This window comes from Microplitis mediator, chromosome 2 (genome assembly GCF_029852145.1).
Source record: "Microplitis mediator isolate UGA2020A chromosome 2, iyMicMedi2.1, whole genome shotgun sequence".
Lineage (NCBI taxonomy): Eukaryota > Metazoa > Arthropoda > Insecta > Hymenoptera > Braconidae > Microplitis > Microplitis mediator.
Window position 1 is genome coordinate 5,110,561 of NC_079970.1, and position 15,973 is coordinate 5,126,533.

The window sequence follows — 15,973 nt, forward strand, 5'->3', positions numbered from 1 at the left end:
GTCATTTGTAATTATCGTGATGAAAGTAACAATAATAATAATGAACGCATTATTGAAAATGATGATGATGATAAAGATAATTTAGCTGCGACGATGCCTGGGTGAGGTAGTAGGTTGTATAGTGGGTAATTGCATTTGCAGATATGAAGTTCACTGTACAGCTTGCTAACTTTCCCAGTCGTCGGCGCTACAACGTCACAGACAATATTTCAAGACGACATGGACTACGTTATTGTTGCCTGGGGGAGATTAATTAAAACGCTCTAATCCTCATAATAATAATAATAACAACTATTATTATTATTATTATAATTATTGTTATTAAATTATAAATGGATGAAATATTTAATGACTGTAGCGACTTGTGAGAATGATGAGTAAATGAATATATAATAGATATATAGCAGGAATGTGGAGGAGACATTGAAAATGTAATCCTGAAGTTACCAGACAATTAAAAATTTTTTTCAACAAATCAATTACAAAAAAATAAAAACTAAAAATATGCACATGTAGAAAACTTAAAAAACTATAGGTGCAATTTTTACAAATATTTTTTTTTTTTATAATTTATCGGGTTTGAAAAAATGTTGAAATTATTAGACGTCGGCTGACTCCAGAATCTAAATATTATTTGTCATTTTAATAATGATCCTGAAGTTAGCAGACAATTAAAAATTTTCGGATTTTTTTTTTCAACAAATCTATTACAAAAAAATAAAAAATAAAAATATGCACGTGTAGAAAATTTTAAAAACTGCAGGTGCAATTTTTTTGAATTTTTTTTTTTATAATTTACTGTCTAAAATAAAATCAAAAAATTATTAGACGTCGGTTAACTTCAGTATCATATTTTAATATGATCCTAAAGCTAACAGACAATCAAAAAATTTTTGGATTGTTTTTCCAGCAAATCGATTGCAAAAAAATGAAAACTAAAAATATGCACATGTAGAAAACTTGAAAAACTATAGGTGCAATTTTTTCAAATCTTTTTTTTTTGTAATTTATCGGGTTTAAAAAAATCTTGAAATTATTAGACGTCGGCTAACTCCAGAATCTAAATATTATTTGTCATTTTAATATGATCCTAAAGCTAACAGACAATTAAAAAATTTTGGATTTTTTTTCCAGCAAATCAATTGCAAAAAAATTGAAAAACTATAGGTGCAATTTTTTCAAATATTTTTTATTTATAATTTATCGCCTTTAAAAAAGTTCAAAAATTATTAGACGTCTGCTAATTTCAGTATCATATTTAAATTTATAAATATTTTGATTATTTACAAACAATTATGTAACATGTGCAATAAGTTACGTCTTTGTACCAAGTTGAAATGCCTGAAGATTCATTAAAAGAATCGAAGCATCGCTGACTCAATAATTAGTTTTTTCACTGTCTTGTCCAAATTTCTGCTATTAATTATAATGGATGCGAAATAATGAATAAATGATATAATAGAGTGTATGAGAGTAAAAGAGATGATTAGGATGTAATGATGATGTTGATGATAAGGATGAGTATAGAAAGCAGGATTGAGAGAAGGGCAATGGCGAGCAGGCTATATAAATATAAATATAAGCCTGCCGCTTCGCCGGTTCCCTGAGACCCTAACTTGTGACGTCGCGACCGATATCTCACAGGCTAGATTCTCTGGTATTGGCGATGAGTTCTGCCTTTTGGCCGGTCGAACGACCGGTCCGGCACCGCAAACGTTCGCCGGCCCTTGTAACGCAGTCTCGTCACCACGATGGATCGGCTAAGTGCATGTCCAAACGTGTTACATTTTATAACATATATATGTATATATATATAAAATAAAAAAAATTAAGTATATATGTACATATATATATTTTTCTATTTACAATACGGTATCTTATACAATAGCTTTTTGTTATTATAAATGGGACCGGCGAAAGGGGTTTGCTTATATACGCAAATGACATCATGTTGTGGAGAGTATGTGGTATGTCAAGGAGAATGTTTTGTATTCTTTATATCTAATAGATCATTTAAATATTATATCTGTTAAATAACTAAAAACGCTGTCTTATTGCCGATAATAAATATCAGTAGAATTATTTATTTCAGTTGCAATTAACTCAAGTTTAATTACCGAGTCATTTGTGGAATAGTAATTCAATTGATATTTTTAAAATATATGTTATATCGCCTAGAGTAGATAAAATATATAAATGACTGGTTCTATGAATGTTTTATTTAATTTTAAAAATATTATGTACTGTAAATATTTATATGTATTTATAATTAATGTATTTTAGTGTTAAATATTTATATAAAACTCTGTAATTACGAGCAACAAAACGTCCTTTTTGTTAGACTCGATATTGTTATCTAATCTATTACTGATAGTGAAAAAAAAAAACTTTAAACAAGGAAATAAAATACTTATTGATTTCAAAAATAATTTTAAACTCCGCTGTATTACAATTATACAAAAATACACAAATATTTATATTAATAATAATAATAACTATAGTAACATTGTGATATAATTTAATATGATGTATGTGTTACAATTACACATAAAAAAAAGTATTTCTCGGCGCAATAAATTTTTTACATTTTGAATTGAAGACAAAAATTTTATTGTAACTAAAAAAAAGTTTCTATGGTCGAATAAAAATTTTTTTGCGCCAAAAAATTTTTTTTTTCTGTGTAAAAATGTATTTTTTTTTTTTTGTTGAATTAATGTATCTAGCCACTAGCTTATGAAAAAAAAAAATAATAATGATTTAGTAATCAGCAATATTTCGGGGTTTCGTTAACGATATTACTCAGTTCCTTAGCAGAATAGCCAAGCAGATTTTTTAAATCACAATCAAATTTATAGACAAATCTTTTACCCTGAACTTTTGAAATCATATTACCATCGTAATAATAACGAAGAGCGCGACTTAATTTTTCATAATTCATCGAGGGTTTATTTTTACGTTTACCCCACAAATTAGCGACTTTATCGGGCTTGTGTAATTTAAATTCACCGTCAGCTCCAACCCACTCAATATATTCCTTGTGCTCGCGATCCGTCAGTAATTCTAATAAAAACTGCCATAATTGTATTTGACTGCTATTAACAACACGGCTCGACGTTGCCGAAGGTACTTGAGGCGTTGGTTCTGTCAATGGTAAACCCATTAATCGCGAATGCTGGTTTATAACTACTCGTGCCTTCGCCGGTTTTTGATTACGTATTTTCATGGCCTTATTATTTTCCTGTAGGCTCTCACTCGTCACTTGATCCTTTTGAATGACGGCTATTTATTTTAAACAAATATTCATTAATTAACAATTCCAATAACAGCAACGAATATTCTTTATATTAAATGACACTTACTGACTAGTTTACACTTCCGTAACAATTCTAAGTGGGTCCAGAATATGTCGCCTTTGTCAATTGGTACTTTTGCTTGGAATTCTTCAATAGTAAGACCGCAAAGCTGAGCACCTGTTATATTCCAATCGGCTAAACGGATTGACGCGAGATTAAATTGTCTTACAGCCCATTGGAGCCAATGTTTTACGTGAGTTTGTGACCACTCTGCTGGATCCGCGGGTATTTTTAAACGTTCCTATAATTTATTATTCAAATTATTATAAATTTTTCAATAAAATAATAAAAAGTTTAATAAAAAAAAAAAATGTCTATACTTGTTCTTGTTTATATTGAACGTCTACCATCCATTTAATAACTTTTTTATCTTCTTGTACAGGTACTGGAGCTGAATAATAAATATTATTATTATTATGATTATTAAAACTTATAAGTAAATAAATAAATAAATTAAAGCTTACATTGGTCGTCTACTACTTGAACATAATCTTCAGCTGGTTTTAAAACATCAACGATGTTTATTTTTTTCTGGGGAATATTTATTTGTACATTCACTTGGACGAGTCCTTCACCTTGGACACATTGATCAACTAAATTTTTATGGCATTCCAACTGTAATATGAAAAAAAACAATGACTATAAGTAATGACAATAATTATGATCCTGCAGTTAATGGGCAATCAACAATTTTTTAATTTTTTCAAAACATCAAGTAAGGTACCCGCGGGTAATAAGGCCTGAGTGACAGAAATATTTAAAATAACTGCCTCCGCTAAAGGCTACTCTAGTAGAAGGATCTTGCATAGAGATGTTACGAGTTTATAGAGCCCCGATACCACGCTCTTGTCTTCTATATTTCATCATCCGTCATATGATGTCGTAGCGCAGAAGAAATCATAAAAAACCATCTAGTCTTCTGACTCTTAAAAAAGTATTGTTGCTAAATTTAAGTGATGATTCATCTCTAATACCAATTTCATTAAGTATAATTAAACTATTCCAGTTTGTTTAACCCGTAGGCCTCATTACCCTACCATAGTAAAATAAGGTCTATTCGTATGGTTTTTGTAAAAGTTTGATTTTTTGTTCGTTTGTGGTATAAATTACCATTACTTCATTCTATTTTATGGCTAATGTATTGAAATAAAGATTAATGATACTTTTCGATAATTAAATGCAATATTTTCGATTCTATTCAAAATCTCTCTTAGCTAGGCCTTTTTACCTGCCGGTACCTTAGAAAATAAAACGCACGTGTAGAAAATTTAAAGAACTAGGGTAAGAACGGCAGTACCCAGCCCCTAACCAGTAGCCAGCCGGTCATGTACTTAAACACTGGCTCAAAATACAAGTGACTTTTTTTAAAAATAATTTATCGTTTTAAAAAAAAATTCAAAAATGATTAGACGGCTAACTTGAGTATCATCAATAATTAAAGCTGCTGATAATAATTATTGATAGTTAATATTTACCACTTGGGCATCTTGAAGCCAAAATTGATAATCTTTTAATTCAATGCCTAATTTCTGTTCCAATAAAATTCTTAATGTGGATAAAGGCTCTCTGATATCCATATGCTGCATGTAAATATCGTCATTGCTGCAGTCATCATCGTTACCTGGTCCCATAACAAAACTTGGCTCGACTTCTAAATCAGAACTCTCTTGATGTAACTGTGCCATAATATCTTCTTCATGTGTCAGTATTGTTTCTGGCTCCATTTTAATTCGCCTTATCATTGCAAAATCAGAGTCTTCATTTGAACCATACCTATAATTAGATTTTTAAACTTTTAAAATTTTAAATTGTATATCACGTTCAAACTATTTTAGGTTAAAAATATACATTCATAATAATTCTAACAGCTATTATTACATTTTGTTTGAATTCTTTGTGACATTCAATGGATCCATTGTTTTAATTACTCATCAAAATATTTCACTTAACAATTTATTATTATTATTTTTATCATGTAAAAAAAAAAACATTTAAAGTTGCGTTACCACGAGTTACATGTATTTTTTATTACCAATTGTTTGTAACTATGTTGGTAATTATCTGTCAGATGGCGCCATTATTTCAAATGATTTTGCGCAGGCGCCATTTTTTTCAAACGAAAGATGGCAGATGCTGCAAAAATTGGGTGCATTCGGAAATGCTCTAGGTCTAGCTATCGCTATATGGCAACGCTTGGCTAGAGCTAGAGCTAGATCATTTTCAAATGCACCCACAACTAAATTTTAATAAAATTATTAAATTTCACTTTTGAAATTTCGCGCCAAGTTGGCGCTACTGCGCGTCACTGTAATCGACGTTCAAATTTTTACTAGAGTGGGGGGCGAGAGAATCGCAAAATCGATTGGTTTGTATCAACTGGCGGTCCAATAGCGGCAGTCAGTACCATCGACAATGGCAGTAGTCAGATCCTTCTTTGTTTGAATCAAAACACAGTATTTCAGTGGCGTCGTGTAATCATCCATAAAAGTTTTTGCTTATAGTTATTGTTTAATTAAATTGTGCAGTGGTTGTAAAATTTAAATTGTGCAAAGTGTCTGTGGTGTAGTTAACCCTGATTAAACAACTGAATTCGATCGAATTAAACAGAATTCAATTTTTAATTCTATTTAATTCAGATAAATTCTGTTAATTCGGTATCTAACTTAAAAATGGATTCTGTCTAATTCGGCAGGAAAACCGGAATTTTTCCAAATTAAAACGAATTTAAATAATTCTATTCGGTTTAATTCTGAGTAATTCGAAAATAATTCTCCAATTTCTGGTTCTGAATCCGAATTAAACTGAATTAAAACGAGTTTGAAATTTTTAAATCGGTTTTATTCTGTTTACTTCAAATTTTCAATTCAGTTGAATTCTGTTTTGCAAAATTCGACAGAATATAGCAGAATTAAAATTTTTAATTCGGTCGAATTCAGTTGTTTAATCAGGGAAGTGTTCAGTGCTAGTGTAAAGTGTTGCTGATTGTTGATGCTGATAACTTCCAAGTTCTTGAGAAAAATCATCTGGCATCGTCTGGTGGGAAATAGCAGTTAAGTGACGTTTTTTAGCAGCATTACACTTGGAGCAATTTAATTCAAATCTCCAAGTGTATTAGGACACTCTTCTGCATATTATTTCCCCGCCAAGGTTTGTTCAAACACTTGCTTGTTTTTTTTTTAAATTTTAAATATTTCTCTATCATATTCTGCCGCCATTTTATTTTAGCATACGAATTTTAATTTCTCCCCAATTTTTAATAATTCATTTTTCAAATATTTAAAGTTCCCGCGCAAGTAATCAAAATAATTAATAAGTTAATTACTTTGGGTGCATTCGGAAATGCTCTGACTCTAGCTATCGCTATATGACAACGCTTGACTAGAGCATAGAGCTAGATCAATTTTCGAATGCACCCTCAAAAATTTAATTTGATACGCATGCGCTTTTAGATTTCATACGCATTTTTGTCGCGGGAAATTGTCTTAATTCAAACTTACGTCATTTTTAATTAATTCCCAAAATTAGTTTATGACAAAACAAAAAAAAATTAACGCCATTTGTTAGCTTATAAATTTTTTTATTTTTTTTTTAATATTTGTAACCAACTAAATTTTATATGAAAACGATAACTTAAATAATATATCTATATATCATACAGTCGGGTATAGAAAAAAAGTTTCATAACATTATCAAATAAATATCATACTGTCAAAATATTTTTAAAAAATAATACTATTGGATAATTTTCCACTACACGAGCCTGTTGTTCATCAATGATTATTATTTTTTTTTCAAATAATATTGATGGCAGTATTTATAATATAAATATCATAAATTAATATAAGAATAAACATGTCCTATATGTATTTTTCTGCCCTCCGGTCGGAAAGTGGGAACTTTCGGGCCGCTGCCCTGAACGAAGTTGCAACTTTCCGGCTCCGTCGAGCAGAAAAATAGTATACGCACCTTGGCCACTAAAAAAGAAAATCACAGACCACATGTTTGTCAGCCTCGGCCAACAATTACACGTGATTTGAGACTTTTCTTATTTTACTGGCCTAGGTATCTAATATATTATTAATTACAAAATTAATTACTTTCTTCGAAGTAAATTTGCAGTAAAACAACTAAAACTTTGTAAAAAAAAAAAAAAAGTTTTTTAGTTTTTATTATGTTACTTCGGAATTTTCGCAAAGTAATCTTTTAACATAAAATGTTTTTCTTCATCAAAAATAGTAAGTACAGTATGTCCACTGTAGTTTGGAATAATAGGCTTCGCTCCAGCATCCAGCAATTCTTTACAGATAGGGAGGTAATTATTTTCAAAGGCATGAAACAATGCCGTCCTACCAGATTTACAGTCGCGGGCATTAACATCGACATTTATACTCAGTAAACTTTTGACTCCCTTCAAATCTCCATTTCTTGAACAGTGATGCAAAGCTGTGAAACCTATGGAAAATTAATGTAATATTATATAAAATCGTTGCTGTTATTGTTTAGAAAAAATGAATAATAATTTACCTTCGGAATCGACATTATTAATTGCTGGATTGTTTGGTAATAAATATTTAACAAGTTTAGGTAAAAATTCGGATGTAGTTCTACTCGCGATAGTCAAAGCCGAGTCATGGGCATTTTCAGGTGACACAGGATTAGCGCCATTCTTTAATAACAAATTTACAATTTCGGGTGACGCTGAATGTTGAATCGCCAATTCAAGACTCGTCTAAAAAAATAAAAAATTAAATTAATAAAAATTAAAATTTGATATTAAAAATATATGAATGTAAATGTAGCAGACATTAGACAAATTTCAAACTACAAATAGAGTAAATAATTAATAAAATAAAATTTGAAAAAATGCACATTTAAAAAATGTAAAAATTAATAAGTGCATTTGTTATAATTATTATTTTTTTAATTATTTACTCTATTCATTAATAGTTTTTAATTTGTCTCATGTCTGTTACATTCACACTCATTAAAATTATGACCATGAAGTTAGAAGACAATTAACAATTTTCGGATTTTTTTCAACACATCATTAAAAAAAAAAAAAAAAAAAAAAAAATATGCACATGTAGAAAATTAAAAGAACTACTGGTGCATTTTTTCAAAAGATTTTTTTTTTTATAATTTATCTTTTAAAAAAAATCTAAAAATCATTAGATGTCGACTGATTCCAGTATCACTTAAAATTACCTGTCCATCTTTAGTAGGAAAATCAACAGTTGCTTTGGAAGCTCTGAGCACCATGATGTGTCTCTTCAATGCACGTTCATTGTTTTTTAAAACAGCTTTATGAATGATCAGTAGCCCATCATCATCATACTTTTTACAACTGTTTATCTCACGTTCCAATAATCTGTAAGCTTTTTCAACAAGTGGATTTACTTTCAACAATTCTTTGACTTGTTCCATATTTGTTTTATTAACCCAATCACTGTCCAATACTTTGTCAAGATCTTGTTTGAATTTGACAATATCAACAGATGGTTTCTCATTTATTTTGGTATCATCAACAATTATTTGTCTCTCTATTTCCTGTAACCGCGTTATGCCGTCAGTGTCACCGGTTACACTGATAAAATTATTTTCATCAAGTAATCCAAATACATTTGTCTGTGTCTGAGATTCTTTTACAGACATGTAATTAAGCGGTGGTTTTTTCGGAACAAAACGTTCTACCCCAATACCGCATTCAGCTAAAGCTTTCAGCGCTCGTTCTCTCAAGTCATGATCGCTAACTGTACTGAGTGCTTCTCCAACAACACTCAGTTTGCTGGCTATTTCATCGTCTGTCAAATCCTCCCTTAAATACGATGACCTGCTGCTCCGCGTTGGCGAAACATTCCCGTCATATTTGTTACTACTACTGTTATTGTTGTTACTATTTTTATTACTACCCCGTCTGATTAAATTAACTCTACCCTGTGAATTCGTTAGTGTGTAAGATTGTCTTGTACTTTGATTATCAAGTTCCTTTTCTACTTGATCCAACAAATCATCTTCATTCTGTACAACATAAACTGTATTATTGTCTAAATTACTATCGTCTATTTCAATAATTCCATTTGAATTATTATCAATGTAATTTATCAATTTCGGTTCTTTAATTCCGGTCGCTATCGTGTATCCATGATCGAATGTTCTTTTATTACCAGCAATTCTCATTAAATGCCCATTGACTTTACCATTAACTTGTATTCTGTTACTGTCCTTAATATTTCTGAGAGGCGAATTCTGTCCCGTGTTTAACAGCGACATGCCCTTACGTAACAACGTTTGTTTTTGTCCATTTTTACTATTGATAATAATATTTCTACCGGCATTGACACCATTGGTCTGTACATTTCTCATACTTGTAAGTGCATTAGGTTGTTTTTTTTGAAGCACTTTCCAGCCATTACCTGTTTCAACAACAACCGAGTCATTGTCGTCATCATTATCAGCACTTGACAAAACTTGATTGTTGTCGAGGTAAATTGGGTTAGTTACAATATTAGAACCCAGTGGTATCATTAAACCTGAGGGTACGGATGACTCTGTCATTTTAACGTTTACATTTTTCATACTTGGAGGCACTAGATATTTTATTGCTGAATATGGATTTTTGTTCAATGACTTGTATGTAGAACCTGGTGGTACTTTAAGTAGTGATGATTGATTGGTATTTATTGGTGTCGTTGCTGTTGCTACCAAAGTATTGCTGCTATCTCTGTTAGCAGTAGTGTCAATAAGACTACTTGTGGTAATTAGCGGTGTTTCTAATGAGAATGATATTTTTTTACCATTTTTATTGGTCGCTGGAGTATCTTTTGGTAGAATTTGAACATCGAATTCTCCAAGTTCCCGTCCATCTGGTGATTTTAATTTTAACTTTTGCAGTTTTCCTGATCCTGCTGATGGTTTTACTGTTCCATTGACACCATTGCTATCTTTACTGGGTTTCATACTCGGAAATGTCTGTGGCAGTGCAAACTGACGCACGCATTCGACAACTGGAATATTTGCTGTCGCTTGACTAGACGTCGATGATAATCTTTGTCTTTTTTTTGGTGCTGAATCAGACTCCATTTGAATATTAACGCCTACTGTTTTTTTTCCCTCAAGAAACTCAAATCCATAAATTTTATGACAATCACTGAAATAAAATTTTATTTGTTAAATAGAGTAATTAAAATTATTTAAATAACGAAATTCATTAAGTTACGGTCATTAAGAGCAATAAGTTAATTGGGAACTGATAAAGTTCATGATATCAATAATTATTTAAGTAACAAGTGTATGCAAGACGGGAGATCCCTACCTTTTGTGGTTACTCTGTAACCGTTGGCGCTTTTAGATATATATGTATATATATAAATACCAAATAAACACGAGGATTATTTTCAATGATTGCAAAATAACAACTGAAATAATAATATTTTAGTAAATTATTAATAAATTTTGCATTGAGTAATCATTAAATTATTTAATATAAATACTTACAAGTATAATTAAAAAAGTATTATTCAGTAGTTTGCATTAGTATATAAATTTTTTCACTCCAAACATCAACTACTGGTTACAATTCTTAAAGACAGTACACATGTGCACTGGGCTGAATTATGAGAGATGAGAATGAGCAGTAAATCCTATGAATGCTTAACCTCCGAGGTTTCTATTGGATATTTTTAGCTGGGGGAAATCTCGAAACCTCGAAACTTAAAAACTACTTTACCAATGGGACGTTATGACGAATTTTCAATGCAAAATAATATTATCTAGTGACATTTAATTATTTCAAGTGCAATTTGAATTTAAAATTTTTTTAAAATAAAAAGTATAAGAATATAGAATAGATTTAAATTGAGAAAAGCGATGGATTTAATTACTTGAGGTGTTATTAGTTTTAGAATTTTATTTAATAGATTTAAATAAAAGATAATATGTGAATATTTAGATAACTTGATAATTAGCACAAAAGTTAGTGTTCAAAGTTATGAGTTATTTGTATCGAATCGAATTAAACTGTTTGAAAACTTTCGGATAATTTCGCAAGTAACACACAGGCAACTTTAAGATGTCTTTTAAAAGGATGACAAATTTTTGTTTGGCTCAAAGTCACCATTTTTCGGTATAAATGAGACACGCGGATGTTGGTCCTGAGACATAGAAAATTTTTGTTGTTTTTCCTGTCTTAAAAAGGACGTCAATTAAAAAGTCGTTTAGATGAATTATTTTACCCCTATTTGTTATTTACTTTTTGTCGTCACTTGTGTCAAGTCTTTTAAGTAGACATTTTTACGGTGACATAAAAATTTCTTATAGTTTTGTTAACATATTGATGCCTTATCGACAAGTCAAAAAGTAGCCTAAAAATTGATATCTTATTGATGTCATAAAGGCAAGTGTGCTACTTGGGTCTGAAGATGACGAATAATTCAAAAAGTTACGAATCATTTGATTCGAACACGATCCGCACACCCCTAAAAAAATTTTATTCTTAAATCGTTGAAAAATAAGAGATTACAAAAATAAATAAATAAATTTATTTTTCCTTTGATACTGTACATAAAATAGTTATCAATGTTATGATGATACTGAAGTTAGCCGACATCTAATAATTTTTGAATTTTTTTCAAAACGATAAATTATAACGAAAAAAATATTTTGAAAAATTGCACCAATATTTTTCTTTATTTTCCACATGTGCATATTTTAAATTTTTTTCTTTTTTGGAATCGATTTTTCGAAAAAAAATTCGCAGTAACTGACAAAAATAAAATTTTTTGAATATGCATTGAATCATGTCCACTAGACTCCACTGGAACTAGAAATACTAAAAATTCGATTTTGAAAAATTTGTCCTACACTGTGTTTTGAAATTGGGCAGCTGTGAAGTTAGCCGACATCTAATAATTTGTAGATATTTTTAAAAATGACAAATTATTAAAAAAAATGCACTTACAGTTTCTTAAATTTTCTACACGTGCATATTTTTAGTTTTTTTTTTTTTAATTGACTTACTGCAAAAAAAAATCCGAAAATTCCTAACTGTTTGTTAACTTCAGAATCATATCAATGTTTCTTAAGAGCGCAAAACTTTGAGATCTGATAAAAATTTAAAATTCGAAAATTGACCAAAGAAAACTCCTCGTCTTTTTCAAATTTGAAATCTGTACAGCGGGAAGCTTAAAGCGCAAATAAGAACGATCTTATTGCCTGGATACGTACATAATAATAATAATCCATGTGCATAAGTTTATCTAATCATAATTGAGAGACTCTTATTTTTCCCAGACTGTTATAAAATAAATATACAATAGTAGTCTGATGACACAAGAATCAGCTAGACAGTCTGCTAAATTTTTAACCATTTATTGGTCACGTTACTTTTTTAAATTGTTTTGTATGCTCGATTTATCAGTTTAGAATACGCATCTCAATTTAAATTATTCAAACATTCACGAGTTTATAAATATATCAACATGTATATGTTTGATAGCACGATCAACGTCAATGATTTTATGACGGAAAGCTGTCGCAGCGTTATCTCAAAAGTCACTCGATCTCTTTTTTTCAACGTCTGGTCATAATAAAAGGAATCACCCGAGACAATTCTTCACCACTTATCCGGATTTGTCATGACTCTTGGCAGATTTATCCCGTTTATTGCTGATTAAATAAAAAATAATTCTCGTCTGATGTTTTATGAACTCCAATTAAAATTCATCGCCTGGTTAATTATCCAATCATAACATGCCTTAAATTCAAAATATTATTTTTCAAAATAATAAACATCAACTTATTCAATTTAAGATATGTTTATTTATTTTAAGTATCGTAAATTAAACCCGAAATTAAAAACGTGCGTTAATATGCAATCGTACATATCTCGTTCTGATTACTTACTATCGAAAATTCAGTCCTGAAATTAAATATTGATGTTAATTTAAAATTTTTGAGTAAACGATCAAATAAAAAGACTAAGTGTTACTCTAAATAATTTTTTTTTTTTTTTTTTTTTTTTTTATGGATAATATTTAAATCGGGGTGGTAAATAACTGTATCCAAACACTGTCTGTCATATCATCATCGGAGGTGCTACTCGTCTGAGGTCATTCCTCACAACAAGGTTATCATTAGATTGAAAATAAAAAAAATATATAACAGAAGAGAAAAAAAAACAGTCAACTCAAATGAATTTTGTAAGCTGGTTGATGATGACAACAAGTCAGTCGAATGCAGACCATTAAACGTTAATCACTAGATTTAATAAAATAAATGATTTTTATTACTTTAATTGTTTGAAATATAATTATTTTAAAAAATGACACAAGGACTGTCAATAATGGAAAAACCCCTGTCACTTTCGACAACCCGACGACGTTTACATCCGCGTAAATGTGTTTTTGTTTCGTTTTTTTGTGTGACAATATCAAGTTTATTACTTTTCATAATATTTTGGTGTACAAATATATTTCAAAATGCCATATTGTCAAGTTTGGTTGTTAAAAATGGGCCAATGCTTGAATGGTTCATAAGGCCTCCAATTCGCGCCATTTACAAAATTCGTATTTTTAATTATACAAATGTTATGGATTACGAAAGTGGAAAAGCTAAAAAATTAAAAGTCAAAGAAACAGGACCTTATATTTATCGAGAAACACTCACGCGTATTAACAATATTTTTCATAGTGATGGTAGCATTAGTTTTCAAGAAAAACGTTCGTATCAATGGGAAGGTGGAAGTCCCGATGATGAAATAGTTGTGGTACCAAATGTACCTCTGTTAGCTTCGATGGCTACTATGAGAAATGCACCATTTTTTGCTCAATTAGCATTCACGGGTGTGTTATCTACACTGCAATCTAAAACATTTTTGACGCTACCAGTTAATGGATTACTTTGGGGATACGACGATAGAATATTTGAAATTGCAAAGCCATTTATTGCATTACAAAATGAAATTCCATTTGATAAATTTGGTCTACTTGCTTTTGTATGTCTTTATTTATTTAATTACTTACTTACTTACTTACTAAATTAACGTAATTGAAGATTTTAAAATAATATTTTTTTTCAGAAAAATGGAATTTCATCAGACGTAATTACAATTAATTCCGGAGCTAATGATTTAAGTAAAATTAATATGATTAAATTAATAAATGGAAAAAAACATAAAAAAGTGTGGAATGATAAAAAATGTGATAGTATTTATGGTACGCAGGGATATATATTTCCATCAGATATGTTCAACCGCCCCAATGCGACTTTGGAAGTTTATTCCAATGAAATGTGTCGTACTTTGTACCTTCATAACACGGGAACAAGTTCGTCTTTTGGGATTCCCTCTCTTACGTATGTTTTTACTATAAATGAATAAATAAATTTATCAGTCTGGTAATTTTACGTAAGAGATAAATAAATAATTAATTATCTGTTTGTTTTAAAAAGATTCAAACCACCTAAGGATACATTTCATTATTCACCGGACAATAACTATTGCTATTGCCCGGAATCAGTACCGGGTGTTGAGTCAACAAGAACCTGTCCCCCGGCTGGAATATTTAATTCCTCAGCTTGTAGTTTTGATATGCCATTTTTAGCATCTTTTCCACATTTTTACACTGGTGACAAAATTTTAATGGAAAAAATCGATGGTTTAAATCCACAGGCTGAATTACATGAATCCCGCCTCGAGCTCCATCCAGTAAGTCATTGATAATTAACAATATATACAATCGTTTGTTAACAATTGTTAATATAAATTTAAAAAAATTTAAACAGAGACTGGGAATATTGATAGGCGGAGTATCACGAATCCAATTGAATATTGAAGCACGTCGCGCTATTGGAATGCCATTTCACGGTGGGCTTGACGATGGTCAAATATTGCCATTACTGTGGATTGAATTAACGATAGACGATATTCCAGAGCCGTTGCTCAGTTCTCTAAAGCATGGATATTACACAGCAGCTGCTGTTGAAACTGGAATACAGTGGGGTAGTGTTATTATTCTTATTTTATCATCCTGTCTATTGATGCACGTATGGAGAAAACAAAAAAAAGATTTAGCGTCGACAACTACTAAACATCTTTTTGATAACGTTGGACAAGAAAACAAAGTACCCGATGATAGTAATAATGAATTACCAGTATAATGATAGTTTTACAGATTATCCATAACTTTTTTTAACTACACAAGAAAAAGGATTTCTTGGCGCATGAAAAAATTTTCTGCACGAAAAAAAATAGTAGTGGCTACTCTCTGGGATAGTACTGAGTACTTTCTGTAAAAAAAAATTTTAGAGAGTACTGTATGCTATCTAGACTGTATCCACTACTGTCCAGATAGTACTCAGTACTATTCAGAGAATAGTGGATGTAGTCTACCCTGATTGCGAAACCTAATTTGAAATAATTCAAACACGATCCGAAACAATTCAAATTTGGCAAAATTGACTATATATAGATATATACTTTAGCATGGATTGAATCATTCCAAATGAAATTTCTGAATCAGGGTAGATAGCATACAGTACTGTCTGAAATTTTTTTTTTACAGAAAGTACTCAGTACTGTCCCAGAGAGTAGCCACTACTATTTTTATTTTCCCTATAGGGATTAG

General features: G+C 30.4%; 3 protein-coding genes across 5 annotated transcripts; 1 reads left to right on the forward strand and 2 right to left on the reverse strand.

The window, feature by feature from the left end:
- Nucleotides 1-2,441: 2,441 nt before the first annotated feature.
- Nucleotides 2,442-5,388, reverse strand: LOC130663143 (DNA-binding protein Ets97D). 3 transcript variants are annotated; one of them, XM_057462244.1, is made up of 6 exons: nucleotides 5,202-5,327; nucleotides 4,829-5,126; nucleotides 3,818-3,968; nucleotides 3,674-3,744; nucleotides 3,360-3,594; nucleotides 2,442-3,279 (listed from the first exon to the last, which is right to left on the reverse strand). In XM_057462244.1, coding segments are annotated over exons 1-6 (1,272 nt in total). In that variant the 5' UTR covers nucleotides 5,204-5,327; the 3' UTR covers nucleotides 2,442-2,764. The 3 variants fall into 3 exon arrangements, with proteins under 3 accessions (XP_057318227.1, XP_057318226.1, XP_057318228.1); XM_057462243.1 differs by having other exon boundaries at nucleotides 2,443-3,279; nucleotides 5,232-5,388; XM_057462245.1 differs by having other exon boundaries at nucleotides 2,444-3,279; nucleotides 4,829-5,145; nucleotides 5,232-5,370.
- Nucleotides 5,389-6,924: 1,536 nt separating this feature from the next.
- LOC130663526 (uncharacterized) lies at nucleotides 6,925-11,005 on the reverse strand. Its single transcript, XM_057462790.1, has 5 exons — nucleotides 10,848-11,005; nucleotides 10,666-10,768; nucleotides 8,559-10,500; nucleotides 7,878-8,082; nucleotides 6,925-7,805 (listed from the first exon to the last, which is right to left on the reverse strand). The coding sequence occupies exons 3-5, from the start codon at nucleotides 10,431-10,433 to the stop codon at nucleotides 7,528-7,530; spliced, it is 2,358 nt and encodes a 785-aa protein (XP_057318773.1). The 5' UTR covers nucleotides 10,434-10,500; nucleotides 10,666-10,768; nucleotides 10,848-11,005; the 3' UTR covers nucleotides 6,925-7,527.
- A 2,535-nt stretch (nucleotides 11,006-13,540) lies between these two features.
- On the forward strand, nucleotides 13,541-15,616 carry LOC130678620 (scavenger receptor class B member 1-like). Its single transcript, XM_057485951.1, has 4 exons — nucleotides 13,541-14,343; nucleotides 14,428-14,702; nucleotides 14,799-15,054; nucleotides 15,132-15,616. Exons 1-4 carry the CDS (start codon nucleotides 13,672-13,674, stop codon nucleotides 15,504-15,506), a joined length of 1,578 nt encoding a protein of 525 aa, XP_057341934.1. The 5' UTR covers nucleotides 13,541-13,671; the 3' UTR covers nucleotides 15,507-15,616.
- Nucleotides 15,617-15,973: the final 357 nt, after the last annotated feature.

Excerpts from the sequence above, each read along its gene's own strand:
- LOC130663143 (XM_057462243.1), bottom strand. The coding sequence starts at position 5,269 with ATGGATCCATTGAATGTCACAAAGAATTCAAACAAAAT. Across the intron at positions 3,595-3,673 it reads TTCAATATAAACAAGAACAA|GAACGTTTAAAAATACCCGC; the intron begins GTATAGACATTT and ends AATAAATTATAG. Across the intron at positions 3,280-3,359 it reads ACGGAAGTGTAAACTAGTCA|CCGTCATTCAAAAGGATCAA; the intron begins GTAAGTGTCATT and ends TAAAATAAATAG.
- LOC130678620 (XM_057485951.1), top strand. The coding sequence starts at position 13,672 with ATGACACAAGGACTGTCAATAATGGAAAAACCCCTGTCACTTTCGACA. Across the intron at positions 14,344-14,427 it reads AATTTGGTCTACTTGCTTTT|AAAAATGGAATTTCATCAGA; the intron begins GTATGTCTTTAT and ends ATTTTTTTTCAG. Across the intron at positions 14,703-14,798 it reads TTTGGGATTCCCTCTCTTAC|ATTCAAACCACCTAAGGATA; the intron begins GTATGTTTTTAC and ends TGTTTTAAAAAG.
- LOC130663526 (XM_057462790.1), bottom strand. The coding sequence starts at position 10,433 with ATGGAGTCTGATTCAGCACCAAAAAAAAGACAAAGATTATCATCGACG. Across the intron at positions 8,083-8,558 it reads TTCCTACTAAAGATGGACAG|ACGAGTCTTGAATTGGCGAT; the intron begins GTAATTTTAAGT and ends TTATTTTTTTAG. Across the intron at positions 7,806-7,877 it reads TAATAATGTCGATTCCGAAG|GTTTCACAGCTTTGCATCAC; the intron begins GTAAATTATTAT and ends AATTTTCCATAG.